Raw genomic sequence first — 13,006 nt, forward strand, 5'->3', positions numbered from 1 at the left:
GATTTCAGAGGGTTAAAAGACAACACTGTATCTGTTGTAGTTTTTATTTTAAAAACATATGCTTTTATCATACACAATAAATTAAAAATCCATGATATGCATAATGACGAGAAAAACTGAACAAAGGACTTGACACAAACACAAGACGGCAACCTGATGTGGAGCGGCTGAAGCCACTACCACATAAAACATATATTTCTACAGTTTGAAGTGTGCTTGATTTAAAAATTCAATGCATAATAGTCATGGGGCAAAAACAAAAAAAATGCTTGTAATGCTTAAATGCACATATGCAAAACACACCTCTAAATGTCCACAAAACTCCCAAGTTCAAGTGTTTTCTGTCGAGAGCTTCATGTGGCTGAACTAAAGTATCTTTGGAGACAAATAAACATCAAACACACATCAGACACTTTCCTCCCATTCCTAAAAGTTGAAATGCATTCAGTTAGTATTGGCCCACGGCTGCAGCAGCCACTGAGGTATCCATGTAAACATCATCATTTATAGATGACAGGGATCAGTCACAAGTGGAATCCTCTGTGTCACATCATTATTAGAAGTCATTTCACTAAATGCTCAGTCAAAAGTTGAAATGTAACTTTTACACTCAAAATGATTTAAATTACCAAACCAAATGTATTTCTGTTTCAATCTATGAACTATGATTAAACAGCACATAACCATGTTAGTCCATAATGTAATCCCATTTACACATAAACATCATTGCTGCAAACAGTAATGGCCATCCATACTGCTGACAAGTAGCTTAACATGATAATAACACTGTGGGCCGTTAAAACAGATGCTGGATATGACATCTACTTTAATATACATATAATATCTCTTCATAATGAAATACTCTGATATTCTGTTTGAGAAAACATGCGTCAGTCTCTATATACAGAAACACTGTACAGTGTATTAGATGCTGCAGGGAGAGAAGCAGAGAGCATGATGGGTAAGACAGGGAGGCTGATGTAGTGTCACTGGGCAGCTGCATTGCCTGGGGGAACTTTACTAGTACACAAAGTGTGTACTAAGAGATACACAAAGTGCTAAATGAATGGCTAGTCTGTAAACTGTTAGAGGGACGTTTAAAACAGGTGAGCAGGAAGTTAACTAGCAGGGTTTAAAAAATATATATATATGTCTACGATTCTGATCCAATACACTTGCACGTTCACTGAAAAAAAAATCCAGTGTTGATACCACCAGTGTTCAGCAGTGGCCCTGATGTGACACTACTAGCTCCTGCACAGGGCAGCAGGAAGCCATGGAGGGATGAAATGGTAAAGTGGAACATGCTAATGTTCTAAAGGACCACTGACAGGAGATTTGGGAATTCAAATACTCATTTTTCTCCAGAATCGCAGACTCCACCTTCAAAGGAACAGTTGTTTAAGATGAAAATATTGATACCTCATGTCTATGTATCAAGTATCAGCCTGGACTCAGGATGCTATTAGCTTAGCCTGTTATGGAAACCAGAAGGACGGGGAGGATTAAAAATGCCTTTAAAGCTAATAAACATGCTAGATCTTGTTTGTTTAACTCAAATGCAAAAGAAAAAACATTTTCCAAAATGTAAACTTTCCCTTAAGTATTCCAGAAGAAAGCTAAACTATAGAGGTGAGTAGGTGTGAGGGGACATGAGCAGAAAGAGAGTGATTGACATCCTGACGGAGGTTTGGTCCAATAGTGCAGCAGCATGGTGGAGGGGGGCAGCCTCTGGTTACCGCGGAGATGCTCAGAGTTCTGAGAGGGCGAGTGGCTGGGAGGTGCAGCCATGACAACGAAGGTTCAAAAAGGGTCCGAAGGTTCCGTGCGAAAGGTCAAAGGTCAGAGAGGAGTCACCACCATAGCAACCTGAACCCTGGGTCCCCGTGGCTGTTCTTCTGCTGGTCTCACAAACCGTCTGAAACACACTGTCCACATTAACACACAGTTAGAAGAGCCATGTTGGGACAATGAGCATCTCTTGTTATTACAGAGGAAGATCAGAGGTGTGACCTACTGTCAGCTGGGAGCAAAGCCTCACCTTTATTTAAGGGTCATTTTGGTGAGGTTTGATATTTTTATTAGGGCTGTAACATTCAAAGCTTCTAATTAAGTTTACGAATTAAGCCAATGTCTCTTGTCATATTTTATGACATCGTCGCCCAAAAAGAAGAAATCCACAGTTTATTAAAACAAAGTGATTTACCGTAGTTAGTATTGAATGAACTTTCTTTGATGAATAGAACTCAGTCTGCTATTTATAAAGGTGATGTCTTACTTTGTGTGCGGCGAGTGAAAACATTGTTTTTGAAAGGACAAACACCAACAATTATAGATTGAAGCATAATATTTTGTTTTGTATTGTATAAAATGTGCTGTGAAAGTTGTAAATGACTCATTTTAAATAAATGTTGACTTGTGGACATTACAACGTACATCTATCTATCTATCTATCTATCTATCTATCTATCTATCTATCTATCTATCTATCTATCTATCTATCTATCTATCTATCTATCTATCTATCTATCTATCTATCTATCTATCTATCTATCTATCTATCTATCTAACAGAATGAAGAGACATGCATTAAAGAATGATGATTTAGAATTTGATGTCAACATTATGATTGAAACTTCAAAGCTTCAGACTATTCAGTATAGCTTGAACTTTTATTCTCAATGAATTCCCTAAAAAGGCCATAACTCACAATGAACTGATCCAACTAACCAGCAGCATCAAGTGCAGCCTCAGCCTAAGTGTTAAAGCACATCAGTAAACACAGCATTGCACTTTTTGACAACTCTTCATAATGATGGACATGCACACTGTAGTTTATCCCACGTTTAATATCCTGCTGATGGACAGCTGAAAAAACACTATTTACTCTTGTTTAAATAAGGTTTGATAAAAAAAATCCCAGCTTTTAAAGAAGAAAAATATTCAGCTTCTTCTTCTGAAATAATCTACTGTTTTTCAATGTGTGAAGCTTTCTGCTTTCTGATTAATGGTCAGCAGGGGAAGATTAACACATTGTGTTGATCTTTAATTGTGGTTTGTACTTGGTCAATCTCCAAGTGAATCGCCACCGTGTTATTCTTAACTTCTGCTTTTAGTGCCTGTAGCTAGTTTTAAAAGGAAGTCGAAGTCGTCGGCAAGTGTGTTTTTAATTTCCGATTTTATCACCACTGAAATTTCAGTTTTCAGCGAGAGAAGAATCTCCAATTTCAGGGACTTGGCTTCCGTCTCTGGTTTAGCGTTAGCTGACCGTAGCTGTGGTGGAGATGTTCTTGCCGTGTTGGTACTAGCAGTGTTGCTAGCGGTGGTGTTGATGCTCGTGTTCGCTGCCGCAGTATATTGAAATTTACGCAGATTCGTCACCATTCACTCACATGTAGACTTTCTCTCAGCTTCGGAAATATTTTCAGAGTAGATTAGTGGATGTTTTAATGTACAGCGCGCTTATTAACTAAAAATAAAAAAGAAGTTCGACGGGAGCTCAAACAAACGTGTCCTACTCCATCGCCAGCACGACAGCGCCCCTTTAATAATAATTTTCAAAATTTCTTTGAATTGTAATCGGTATTCCACTTTTTGGTAAATTATTGAATTTAATATTGTAGTTTTTTTTCTTATAACTGCCAGAGATTCTAGATTCTAATTGTTACTCTGTATGCTTTTACTATGTATTTAAATTGTGTCCTGTTTGAGGACCCCAGGGAGAATAGCCATTACTCCCACAATGGAGTGATGGCTAATGGGGATCCTAATAAATAAATACATAAATAAATAAATAGACAAATATTGTGTGGCAAAAATATTATGGTCTCACAGTGCACACAGTGTGGACACACCGTCCCTCTCACCGTGTGTGTGTTACTGGGCGTGTCCACTAGCAGCCACACTCCTGGGTGCCCTGTGGCTGAGCTCGACGAGGTGAACGGAGCTGTCGTAACGCAGCGTCGCCGTACTGGATGCCTGAACCCATCCTCTCTGGATCCAGCTCGCCTGGAAACAAGACAGATGAATGAGGGGCTGGATGCTGGGGCTTTCACCAACTATGTTAATATGACTCTTTTCATAGTTAAGCCAAGTTGTTTCCAACGTATCTCTATGAAAACTACAGTGCAGAGTCTGGGCTCATCCTTAACCCTTTGATGCAAAACATGGGTCTAAAGTGACCCGACAGAGTTTTTATGTTCTATATCTTTGCAATAAATTATTTTCATCATTCAGTATTCCAGGTTTTCCTCAATTAGTTTGTTTTTGATCATCAGACATCCTAATTTTTAATTTTCCTTTATTCATTTTTTAATAAAATCCCTTTTTGTGTCACTACTCTTCTAATGCAAAACATGGGTCAAAAATGACTCATATCCATTTTTTAGCTAAGTAGCTTGCTAGGCTAACTACTTAGCTAACTTCTTGGCTAAGTATTAAGCTAAGTAGCTTGTTAAGCTAACTACTTAGCTAACTTCTTGGCTAAGTAGTTAGCTTAGCAAGTTCCTGAGCCAAGTAGTTAGCTATGTAATAATACAAAAACTTTTTTTTCTTCATAAAGTATGAGAAGCAAAATGGAAATAATGATCTGTTGTTATCAAAAACAAGATATTTAAAGAATTATTGGAATATTCAATCATAAAATAAGTTGAAATCAAAAGATAGAGTAGGCCTACAGAAACACACAGCAGCATTAAATAACATGGGAAATGAATGAGGGTCATTTTGACTCATGTTGTGCATTAGAAGGGGTGTCAATATGTTGTGCATCAAAGGGTTAAGCCTGCCTTGTTGATCCTATCCATATAAGAGGGGATTTAGAGTCTGGGCTGAAGGTTATAGACCAGGACTGCACTTCCTACCCGACTCTATCTTGTTGAGGATTTTGCGAGCGCACTGGACAAAGGCCTCCTCAACGTTCTCCCCTGTTAGAGCGCTGGTCTCCAAGAACATCAGCTCTGGAACACACAAACACACACACACACACACACACACACACCATATTTCAGTCCTTTGCAGTCTCAACAATCAGGGTTCGTACACTTTTTCAGTGGTCAAATTCAAGCACTTTTCAAGGACTTTCAAGGTCTATTTTCAAGCTTTTCCAGGACCTTTCAATGGTTTTAAATGGCATGTTTTAGATGAGTACTTTGATACTAAAAGGGGTCATTTCACATAACCATACCACCAGCAATGGTATTACACTTTTAACAACTAAAAGTAGCTAATCTCATAAAACATACTGGTATAGAAACGACCCAAACTAGGAGGAAAGCCCCACAAATACTTCAGGAGCCCTCACATCCACTAGGAATTAGAAAAACTCCCTTCAGTAAGAAGATACAGGGTAGAGCAACAAGAAACCTCTCAGAAACAAGATGCAGGCGAGACGCAGGCGGAGCGGTCTTCATTTCAGATTAGAGGCTTTAGGCTATTCACTTTATATATTTATTCCATTGAAAATGCGGTTATCTATAGTCAGATTATAAGAGGAATACAGTACGAATTTCAAGCAATTACAAGCACTTAATCCAAAATCCAAACACTTTTCAAACCTTGAAATTCAACATTAAAATTCAAGCATTTTCAAGGATTTCAAGCACCCGTACCAACCCTGAACAATGCAATCAGTTTTATTTTGAGCAGCATCATTTTTTATAAAACTGAAATAAATTGCAATCATTTCAGATAAAGTGCCAATAAAACCCTCCTTCTGACACCAACAGGTTAACACTTGGGAGGGATAACTTTCCCAGCTATCATTAGAGGTTTTCAGAGAGGATGTATTACAAACTGTTGAGCCTACCGTTCTCCTGAGCGAAGCGGGAAGCCTCCAGGAACGTGACCTCTCTGTCTGCGTCCAAGTCCTTCTTGTTTCCACATAATATGATGACGATGTTCTGACTAGCCAGCATCCTGGCGTCACTCAGCCACGTGGTCAGAGCGTTGTATGTCTCCCGACTGCAAGTGTTCATAGACAGACACAATACATTTTAGAAAGTAAATACAGCCAGGCACATGTGAATCAACTGGTGGCCTGATTTACCTGGTGATGTCATAGACCAGGAGAGCTCCTGCTGCTCCTCTGTAGTAGCTCCTAGTCACAGACCTGACACACACAGAGAAACTCAAGGGTTTATTTAGCTTTGTCTCCTTTGACAGCTAAAACAACTTGACGTCACCCCCTCTAAAACACATATGTTGACATTTCAGAGAAAGCACAGGAGCTGATGACAGTAACAGATATTACTATAATGCAATACAGTAAATTAATGTCATTCTTCACGCCTGTCTTAGAGGCAATGTTTCAGTAACACTGAATGCTTAACTTGCCTGTCTTTGACCAGCACTTAGATCTGCTCAATTAGATTTGAACAGTTTGCACGTGTTAGAATACCAAGAAGACTATTGGGTGATTCTCCTGAACATGGTACAGCTCATAGCAAAAATCCAAGAGCATTGAATACATATTTTCTTTGACAAAAATGTTAGGGTGTTTTCTTTTTTTTTTTTTAAAGATTATTTTTTTGGCATTTTTTTGCTTTTTATTGAAAGTGATAGATTGAAAGGGGGTGATAGAGGGGAAGACATGCGGCAAAGGGAGCTCAGGCCGGATTCAAACCCGGGTCCGCCGCAGCAAGGACTCAGCCTTAATGGTAAGCGCTCTACCAGTGTGAGCCACCGGGACGCCCCAAGGTGTTTTCTGACATTTTTAGAGACATTGTGAGCCAACATGAATTACCGTAACACATTTTTAAATAAATAAAAAAAAACAACGAAAGGGTTTTTTTTCTTTTTCTTTGGCAAGCACCTAAATATGCTCAAGGGTAACTGGTATCACCAAAATGTATTTTATTGAAATTTACACGTATTTTAATTCAAACAATTCTATCATTACCGTAACATTTAACCATTTATTCTCATCAATTTTCATTCACATTTTCTTCTTTATACATTGTTAAAAAACATTATATTTGATTATATTCTGTTAAATTATACATGTTTAAACAAATGTATATTTATTTTTATAAAGTTTATTAAATATTTATTGTAGAGGGTAAGGGGATTAAATCAGCCTCTGACCAGCGTAATTACCAAATGTTTTATGAATAGCCCCAGATTAAAAAAAACCTGCAGCCCCATCTATAAGCTCAGGTACGTTAGGCCTCTTTAGCTGCTAGCATCCAAGCATATAGCATAACTACACTGAAAAACACAAGTAAAAGTCCTGCATTTAAAATTATACCCCGATTCTCATAAAAGTTATGATGCTGTGTAAACTGCAGATAAAAACAGAACACGTCAAATTCAGTATGTAGTGTCCCAACTGTTTTGGAATCAGTTTGTACACAAAGTATTAGCATCAAGTACCAAAAGTATCATGTCATAATTCTTACATCTAATGATTGATGTATTAATGTGTCCAACACTTTAATATTGCCGCTGGTAAAGGTGGAGCTCATTTTAATTACTTTATATACTAATTGGCAGTTTGGTTAATAATTATCATCAACATTTATTATGATCATATTCTGTTTTAATAATATGCATTTGTATAGTAACTAAAGCCTTCAGATGGAAAGTAAACAACAGTTTTTGCATTTTTTCATTGAATAAGACCTGTCATTTGAATGTAAAGCAGGTTCCAGAGTTTATTTTAAAAAATTACCAAAACAGATCTCTTTTATTATCACAGATCTGGTTTAGCCTCTGACCATGAAGAGTGGTGTTGGACTGTTCCTACCTGAACCGTTCTTGTCCTGCAGTGTCCCAAATCTGCAGTTTGACCATTTTGTTGACCACATTGATGATCTTAGAGCCAAACTCCACTCCAATCGTGTGGTTGGATTCATCCTTAACTGAAAAAAAAAAATTAAAATGGGTTTATGATTAAATCTCTGCAACACATATTGAGAATCAGAATCAGAATCACTTTATTAGTCCCTTGAAGGGAGATTAGTTTTGCAGCAGGGCACACAAGACAAGGTACACAACGACAGAATAAGACCCAATAAAAGTCGAATAAAACACAGTCAAAGAAACGCCATACGCATATATAAAATCACTGACACATGTTCATTGCAGAGCTAATACCCCTAAATGGAGAGTTGATACCTGGTATAGGCAAAAAGTGCAATGTGCAGATGTGCAAAAAGCAGACTTGTGAAAATGAGCAATTTGAGGGCTACTTTCTATTAGTTAAATAAATGGCAGTTGGTATAAATGAGACCTGGAGTCTTTTAATCCTCCACCTAGGGGCCCTAAGACGACGGCCTGAGGGCAAGAGCTCAAATTCATTCGAAGAGGGTGATCAGGACAATCCATAATGGCGTTAGCCTTCCTCAGGACCTGTCTGTTATACAGAGACATAACGCCTTCCTGCCCACTTCCTGAAATCCTTCCAGCAGTATTGACTAGCCTACCAGCCTAAAGTGTATCTCTATAGTAAAGAAAATGCCCTGTAGAAGAACAGAACTATCATTATCTAGACCAGGGATGGGCAACTGGAGGCCCGGGGGCCGCATACGGCCCGAACCCTCACTTGAAGTGGCCCTCAGTACAACTACATGCATTTGAGCATGAAATCTTAAAAGTGCATTGTAAAAATGCACTAAATTACTTCTTGCAATTAATGTTGGTCTGCTGTTCTTGCACTGAACAAAAAAGAAATCACAGTAAGTGGTTCTTTTTTTATTTGCTTCAAACCTTTTATTTTCCTATTTATACTGTAAAACACTGCAAATTATTTAGTTCTTAAGATAAAACAAATTTAGATTTAGAAGTGTTAGATAATTTATCATGTTTTGAGAGTTAATTTCTTATTTTAAGTGTTCAACATGCTTATTTCTAGATTTAATAATCTTAATTCAACAAATCTTGTCAAGTGAAATTATCTGCCCATGCAGCAAGATCATTTCCCTCAGATTTAGTGTTTTTATCTTGTTTTTAGACACACCTTTTTTGCATTGTACATGCATTTGGGCATGAAATAAGTTAAGTTACTGCACTGTAAACATATTTAAAATTGCAGTTTCATTATATCTGGTTAAGGGTCCTATATGTGGCCCTGTGGTGGTGTTGATGAAAATAGTGACCCCCTCCAGCATTTAAGTTGCCCATCCCTGATCTAGACACATCTCTAGAGACACATTGTTTTCCTTCATGACTCATTACTATTGTCATTAATATGTTGATTAGTCAACAACGCTACAGGCATGTACATTAGACGTCAGCGTACAGTTAACAATAGATAAATAGATAAAGAACGGTGTGTTGCATCACTTACATCTCTTCTCGATGAACTGGTGCAGCAGACAGGATTTACCCGTTCCAGCATTCCCGATCACCAGGAATTTAAACAGGAAATCTACGGTAAGAAACAACACACATAATGGTGCATACACGATTCATCTGTTTTATAGCAATTATGATAATAATTCCTCAGTAATATAGCAGATGTGTAGACTCAAGTCACAGGACTTGGATTCAGGTCAGACTTGAGTCAAAAATGTATTGACTTTAGACTGTTACTGATATGGCAATCTGTAAATTTACTCTATTTACCATGTTTCTGCAAATACAAAGTATTGTTTGTGCAATGTTGAGCAATTTGAATGCACTACCCCTTTATTTGGATTTATATAAACCATTTTTTACAATGTTACATTGCAGCTATTTGTAATTAAAAAACAATAACAATACTTTAAAGAAGTGTAAATAAATACTTGTTTTTGACTTATATGTAGTCCCCTTCATAATTAATGGTAAAGCAAGCATATCCATTCATGTTCAAAGATATTTGAAGGTAAACTGATTCACAGTTTATCTCTCTGTTGATCTTCATTTGTAGAGCCAAGGTAATTTTATTAATTGAAGACTGCTGGATGTAACTTTTCACTGCTTCTATGAAACTGCAGTTACATTTGGACTTGACAAAATATCAACAAAGACCTGCAACCTAAATTGAACTTTGCCGACTTGAGCCTTTTGATTTGAAAAGACTTGATCCCTTCCTCAAAGCCAGGCTGTGTAATGTTTGCACTAGTGTTTTTATGATTAAGCTCAGTCGCACTTGTTTTACACATAAATAAAAATATCAAAAGGCATCCGTTTCATACATTTGACATACAATTACTCTGCTGTCGAAATAGCATTACATTTGGTAAAGAGCGCATTATGACTTGTTACGGACTTGAAACGTAAGTGTAGGATTTGGGACTTGAGTACAAAGACGTGTGACTTAATTGTTACTTGCAAGACAATGACTTATGCCAAACTTGGCTACATTCTATCAAGTAAGATAAAAAAAAAAGCCATGTTTATGAGCAAATGTTTGATTTCATTGATCCTGTGATTTCTAATAACCAAAGCTCATTACAACTACAGAACTAAAACCTGACACCTTTATTACCAACATAAAGCTATCTGATATGTATACTAACAAACTGCAGGGGATTAATATCAAATATGTTTGTGGTCATGTAGAAACATTGTCATCATTATACAGTTTGTCCACAAGAGAAGACTTCCAAGTTATTTTAACTGCAAATTGTTCTCAGTACATATCTTGACCTTGTTAAATTAAACATAGCTACCATATTTGGTAACTTGAGCTTCAGTAAATCATACAAGATTCAAGCTTTCCTTTATTGTCATTGTATTAAAAAAGTATACAACTCAATTTATGTCATCATATATAAGGTGCTTTAAAAAAGACATTCAGACATTACGCATATGTAATACGTAGTATAAAAAGATAATAAATAGTTTAAAGGTAAAAGATAAAGTGGTGATGGATGCAAATGATGTGTTACTGTCTGTTTAGGGTTGCTGTGGGCTATGAGACTATAATAAATATAATAATGATTAAGACTTCATTGACCTCGATTTGCAATATAAAAATGAAACATTTTGCAAAAAGTCTTGTAATTTTTCAATTTCCAGGAGTGCCCTATAAAGGGTTAAACGCACAGGAAGAGAATAGAGCAGGGTACAGGCTTGTATGCACAGCTATGCTTTACACAGCAGCACATACATGGTGTACTGTGTAGTATCCCTGCTCCACTTCAAAATCCTGATCTCCTTCATGTAAAATAAAGCTAGGACATCAGTCCCTCACAACTATGGATATCACCTACATATGTATCCCTGCGTCACTTGTATGTGTGTATTGTAGAGGATACACAGCTCTTTTATCAGCTCCATCATCCTCAGCCTGTCCCTGCTGTCAGCTTCCTGTCAGTCCGCCTCGCCTCTGTGGGGATTGTAACCTCACACACTCGATACATTTTGTCCACACAGCGACAGTGAACCACACTGTGTATCCTCTGAGATATTTATAACGCTGCGTTGTTAAGGCCAGCAGCCCTCGGTTAGCCTGCCAGCTATCTATCTGTTTACGGTGAGAAAAGCTCTGTCGGCACACCTGCCTCATCCATCTCCGGCTGCTTACATGTTAACGGTGGCTCCCAACACACAAACAGCCTCCTTACCGTAAGACTCCGACATCGCCAGGGTGGCGTTTTAGCAGCAAGAAGGAAGGGAAGGAGGAATTAAATCTGACAGATGGATAGCTAGCTAAGTAAAGGAAAATAGTGCTGTTGATGATTTCCGCGGATCCCAGCTGATTTTCCCCTCCGACTTCCCGTACGTGGTTCGTTTTCAAAATAAAAGCCCCGAAAAAGGCCGATTATTGTAATGTCTTCAGACTGCCACAGGGTGGCGCTGTTTTACCCGCTACAGGTGGGCATTACTACCATACCGCTCGATCATCATGTTGTTTACCATGTACAGCAGGGGTCTCAAATTCAAATTATCTGGGGGCCGCTGAAGGCAGTATCAAAATGACAGAAAAAAATTACTTAAAAGAGACAAAATTACAAAAAGAAATACACAAAATTACCAAAAAAAGACACAAAATTATTAAAAAAAAGACAAAATCTTTACGACCGTCCCAAAGCTCTTATTTGTGATTGGAGGATAGAGGATAGAGGATAGAGGAGGCATATCGGAGGAGGCACAAGCGAGGATACACGAGAGAATCCTATCAATCAATCAATCCCCTTTATTTGTATAGCACATTTAAACAACACAAACGTCTCCAAAGTGCTGTACATAAAATCAACAATAAAACAAACAATTCCATATACCAATCAGCAATAAATAATAAGTGTATAAATCTAAAATGATGCCACAAATAAAACAATACAATCAAACAGATAAACATAGTAAAATAAAATAAAAGACGCAGTTAAAAGTAGTAAAATAAATAAAAATAAATAAAAGACACAGAGGACCACAAAACTCACGCAGTGTTAAAAAGCCAAGGAATAAAAATGGGTCTTGAGACAAGACTTAAAACACTCCACTGTGGGGGCTGCTCGGACATGGAGGGGGAGGGCGTTCCAGAGTCTGTGGCCCACCACAGAGAAAGCCCTGTCCAGATGATCTTTCTTCCACCTGCGCTCCGCTCTCCGACACTCACGCCTGGCTGCACGCGTAATGTCGTTGAGCCAAGGCTCCTGTTTTGGTTTTGAACGCATGGCCTTGATGGGAGCTACACTGTCCAGAACATCAGAGCAGGTAGAAATAAAAGAGTTCATCAGCTGCTCCGTGTCTGCGAATGCAATGTTTAAAGAATCCCGCACCGACGCGGTAAAGAGAGGAGAAAAAGCAGCAGCAGTGTCAGATGCAATAATACGGCCATGGCGCACAACAGGCAACTTCCTCTCGATAGTTAAACTAAAATCAAACATGACAGGACTGTGATCGGAGAATACTGCATCACCCACAACTACATTGTCAACAGGAAAACCATAAAACAACAGAAGGTCCAAAGTGTGTCCCTGCACTTGTGTTGGGCCAGAGACATGCTGTGTCAAATGAAAAGCTTCAATCAGCTCCAAAAACTCTCTGGCCATGGATTTAGACGGACAACACACATGCACATTAAAATCTCCGACAATCAAAAACCTGTCATAACGAGTCAGAATAAAAGCCACAAAAT

The 13,006-nt window shown here is 38.1% G+C and overlaps 1 protein-coding gene across 2 annotated transcripts; it reads right to left on the reverse strand.

Moving 5' to 3' along the window:
* Window positions 1-28: 28 nt before the first annotated feature.
* Window positions 29-11,655, reverse strand: rab4a (RAB4a, member RAS oncogene family). 2 transcript variants are annotated; one of them, XR_009396189.1, is made up of 8 exons: window positions 11,493-11,655; window positions 9,287-9,367; window positions 7,745-7,859; window positions 6,047-6,109; window positions 5,807-5,961; window positions 4,863-4,958; window positions 3,833-4,008; window positions 29-1,928 (listed from the first exon to the last, which is right to left on the reverse strand). XR_009396189.1 is itself a non-coding variant. In XM_059357377.1 (8 exons), exons 1-7 carry the CDS (start codon window positions 11,506-11,508, stop codon window positions 3,893-3,895), a joined length of 642 nt encoding a protein of 213 aa, XP_059213360.1. In that variant the 5' UTR covers window positions 11,509-11,653; the 3' UTR covers window positions 29-1,928; window positions 3,867-3,892. The 2 variants fall into 2 exon arrangements, 1 of the variants encoding a protein (XP_059213360.1); XM_059357377.1 differs by having other exon boundaries at window positions 3,867-4,008; window positions 11,493-11,653.
* Window positions 11,656-13,006: the final 1,351 nt, after the last annotated feature.

The sequence above is a fragment of the Centropristis striata genome, chromosome 2 (genome assembly GCF_030273125.1).
Source record: "Centropristis striata isolate RG_2023a ecotype Rhode Island chromosome 2, C.striata_1.0, whole genome shotgun sequence".
Lineage (NCBI taxonomy): Eukaryota > Metazoa > Chordata > Actinopteri > Perciformes > Serranidae > Centropristis > Centropristis striata.

What these genes read in the sequence shown, in the direction of transcription:
- rab4a (XM_059357377.1), bottom strand. An exon ending in CCAGTTCATCGAGAAGAGAT is followed by an intron (nt 7,860 to 9,286) that starts GTAAGTGATGCA and finishes TTTTTTTTTCAG; the next exon opens with TTAAGGATGAATCCAACCAC. An exon ending in CCTCAACAAGATAGAGTCGG is followed by an intron (nt 4,009 to 4,862) that starts GTAGGAAGTGCA and finishes TCTTGTTTCCAG; the next exon opens with GCGAGCTGGATCCAGAGAGG.